The 4,014-nt window shown below is 52.6% G+C and overlaps 1 protein-coding gene across 1 annotated transcript in view; it reads right to left on the bottom strand.

The window, feature by feature from the left end:
- RFTN1 (raftlin, lipid raft linker 1) overlaps positions 1-4,014 on the bottom strand; it is a 248,109-nt gene that overhangs the window by 61,161 nt on the left and 182,934 nt on the right. The window contains exon 5 of the mRNA XM_045297683.1: positions 3,505-3,850. Coding sequence (XP_045153618.1) covers positions 3,505-3,850 — 346 coding nt within the window. The remainder of the gene's footprint in view (positions 1-3,504; positions 3,851-4,014) is intronic.

The following is a 4,014-nucleotide window of genomic DNA, read 5'->3' as shown; positions in this document are numbered from 1 at the left end:
CTTGAAGGTTAGCAGTCCAACGTGTACCCAACAGCACCCTTGAAGGCCCTGTGGGGTTCGAGGAGAGAGAAAGATGCCAGGGTTCATTAAACAAGAGTATTAAAATGTGTTCCAGAACGGAAGCCACTCTAACGTCTCCCTCTGGATCAAATTTGACAAGAAGCACCGACTATCAGCCCTCCCACCACTGTCTTCCGGGTACTGTCGCTAGTTTGCCGTGGGGTCGACTCAGACTCCTGCTGACCCATGCTTCCCGAGCAGAACTGCTCCACGGCGCTCACGCCATCAACTCCCTCCCGGGCCCACAGTCGGGGGCTTAACCATCTGCACCCCCAGGGATGCTTCGTGCTAATGAAACGATGTCCCTTCTTTTCTATTCTTGAGCTATGAATTGTTTGCAGGAGGTTGGTATCAAGAATTACTAATAACAACACAAACTAGAGAGATGACCTAGAAAGAACTATTGTCAGTCTTGATACTTACTCACCTTCCAAAGGCTAGAAAAAGGCCACAGAGCTAATGTTAGTACCTGCTCCACAGGAAGCAGCCAGACTCTTGCTTTCCAAGGCCAAGAAGGAAAAGGGGTAACACGGAGCAATCCAGAGAAACCCGACTGCCCGGAAACGGAGGCTCTGGTCAGTCTTGTTACAAAGCCTAGCCGAGGGCCAGGAGTGGTTAAGGCTTCTTGGGTTCATCTTTACCTTGGGTCACAGACTTGCTCTCTACACCTCAGTGTATACAGCTGTCAACAGGGGAGTGATGATAGAAATACACCTACTGTGTATTTCTCTGTTCCTCGGGACAAGAGACGGGTTCAGGCAGGTAGGCAGCTGTTTGCTCAGGACCACCTGGAGGGTGAACCTGGAGTTTGAGTTCCTGACAACGGGGCTCCCCACCTCTGCACGATTTGAGTATATAACTCAAGTATAAGCCAAGGCACCTAATCTTACCACAAAAACCTGGGGGGCTTTTTCAGCATAAAAATGTGCTGACTTCCGACATGATTGCTGAAGACAAAGCAGGTGCATAAGCAAATGTGGTGAAGAAAGCTGATGTGCCCAGTTAACAAAAAGTATAGCATCAGGGGTCTTAAAGACTTGAAGGTAAACAAGCAGCCATCTAGCTGGGAAGCAACAAAGCCCACATGGAAGAAGCACACCAGCCTGTGTGGTCATGAGGTGTCGATGGGATCAGGTATTAGGCATCAAAGAACAAAAAATCATATACTTGTGAATGAAGGGGAGTGCAGAGTATGGACCCAAAGCCTATCTAGGCAACTGGACACCCCCTTACAGAAGAGTCTCGGGGAGGAGATGAGCCAGTCAGGGTGCAGGGTAGCAACGATGAAACACACGACTTTCCTCTAGTTCTTTAATGCTTCCCCCTACCACTATCATGACCCCAATTCTACCTTACAAACCTAGCTAGACCAGAGGATGTACACTGGTACAGATAGGAACTGGAAACACAGGGAATCCAGGACAGATGAATCCCTCAAGACCAGTGGTGAGAGTAGCAATACCAGGAGAATGTAAGGAATTTGTGGTAGAAAGGGGGAACTGATCACAAGGATCTACATATAACCCTCTCCCTGGGGGACGGACAACAGAAAAGTGGATGAAGGGAGACATCGGACAGTGTAAGACATGGCAAAATAATAATAATTTATAAATTATCAAGGGTTCATGAGGGAGGGGTGCTGGGAGGGAGGGGAAAAATGAGGAGCTGATACCAAGGGTTTAAGTAGAAAGAAAATGTTTGAGAATGATGAGGGCAACACGTACAAATGTGCTTGACACGATGGATGGATGGATGGATGGATGGATGGATGGATGGATGGATGGATGGATTATGATAAGAGTTGTACAAGCCCCCAATAAAATGATTTTTTAGAAACGAGATGAAAAAGCTCTGCTTATACTCGAGTATATATGGTATATCTGTTGCAGATTGAATGGCGGCCTCTCGAAATATGTGTCACATGACTTCAAAATGCGTGTCACATGACTGGCCCATGTTTCTCAGATGATGTCATGTCCCCTTGTGATGTGATCATCCCATTCGTGATTAGGGGATTAGGGTGGGATACGTCGGACACCCTCTGTCAGGTCAGAGCCCTGATCCCATGTAAGGGGGGTTTCCCTGCATCGCCGTGTTAAGTTGCACGAGAGTAAAAGGGAGAGAAGCAAGCAAACAGGGAGGGGATGGAATGCCACCGATCAAGAAGGGCCAGGAGGGCAGTGAGCCCTTTGGACCTGGAGTCTCTGTGCTGAGAAGCTCCTAGACCCAGGGGAGGCCTGAGGGCAAGACGCATGGAGAGCTCCAAGAAGTGCTGGGCTCCCAGATGCCGGAAGGCGACAAAGACCTGCCCCCAGAGCCAACCCCGAGAGAAAGCCTTTGCTCTAGGGCTGGCGCTCGGAACGCAGGCGTCTAGCCTCCTCAGCGGAGAGAACCTGCTGGTCAAAGCCATCCACGTGCATTTCTGTCCTACCAGCACTAGCGAACCAAGATCACGTCACAGAGTCAGAGGGAAACTGGAAAGAGACCAAGTCGTGTGAAATGTCGGTGAGCACAGACCCTGTGCACAGGAAGGGCCTACCAATACTGCCCATTATTACTGTGCTTGTGGTCTTCGTCTATGAAATTCCCAACTTCTCAAGGCCGTCACAGCCGGGCGAAGAGGGCGCACACCCAGCCACCCCGCCCCTGGAAGCGTGTTCTCTCCACAGCGCCGAGGTGGCCACCACAAGTGCCCTGGAGTCCGCTTGTTACATCTGAGTTGAATCACCCGTTTCCTGCCCCATTTGGCCCCCGCTTGCTTTTCCTGGTGTCTCGCTTTAAGCAGACATTCAAAATGAGCTCATCAAAAGGGGTCAAAGCTCCTGCACCGGTGCACATCCACGCTTCCTGTGTCAGAGCAGGCAATTCCAGGGTGACGCCAGGGCAGGAGGGACAGTCACTAATGACCTAAAACCTGCTTCGAACACGCCAGCTTAGAGCAACGACAAGCCGGCTCCCTGCCGCTCCACTCTCCCCACCAGTCAGGATGTCAGGGAGATCCCAGTGGGATGGCCCAGAAACCTGCTTCCTCAAGGTTTCTTCTGTTGGATGGACTGCTGTGGCTACATCTAACTCTACTTTTGGGACCTGAAAACGGTTCCACTGTTAGTGCTGGGGTCAGCTGGCCGACAGTCTGACCCTGACTCTCAGTGACCCTGTACCTAATGGAGCAAACGGCTGCCTCATCCTGAGTTTGTCCCAAGATAACTTTAGGGCCGAACCACCATCGTGATCCACGAGGTTTTCATTGGCTGATTTTAGAACTAGCCCCCGAGGCCTTTCTTCTTTGTCTGTCTTTAGTCTGAAAGCGCTCCGGACACCTGTCACTATGGTAGCAGCACGCAGACCTTCCCTGACAGAAGCATTGTGACTCCACAGGTGGTGCACAGGGCGGGACTCATGAAAAATGGTCAGTCTCCCTTCGAGAGGGTCCGGTGTACTTACTTCCCAAGAGTGGCTCTCCATGCCCTTCCAACGGGTCTCCGCCCGGTCCATCCAGCGGCCCACTCATCTGTGATAGAAATTCTCCACCATCTCCCTCCGAGTGTAAGCCAGGCACTGGGCTTCTGTCAGTCCCTGCCCAAGTGCCGCGCGTGTCTGCAGCCCTGGGGCTCTCATGCTCCAGCGAGGTGCGGTCCCCACACCGGCCCAGCGAGTTTCTCCCACTCCTCGGATCCGAGGTGCTGTCGGCAGTTGGCACCAGGGGGCTGCTGCCCGCTGAGCTCCCGGGGGAATGGAACTGAGGAATGACACCGACGAATTTCAGGCCCTGGCTGGCGGCCTCCTGGATCTGCGAGGCAAACAGAAGGAAGCCACAAGTCAGCAGGGTGTTCTGTGCAGGGGAGCACGGGGACCGTCCGAGGCGCCTCAACGGCGACCTCTGCGGGCCCTCCAGCAGCCACGTGAAAAACATGGGGCTGCAGGAGGCACCCTGTCGTCAAGGGCAGTGCCCGC

The sequence above is a fragment of the Echinops telfairi genome, unplaced genomic scaffold (assembly GCF_000313985.2).
Source record: "Echinops telfairi isolate 266 unplaced genomic scaffold, ASM31398v2 ScPeMD7_7420;HRSCAF=8458, whole genome shotgun sequence".
Lineage (NCBI taxonomy): Eukaryota > Metazoa > Chordata > Mammalia > Afrosoricida > Tenrecidae > Echinops > Echinops telfairi.
This window is presented reverse-complemented; position numbering and strand designations above follow the sequence as displayed.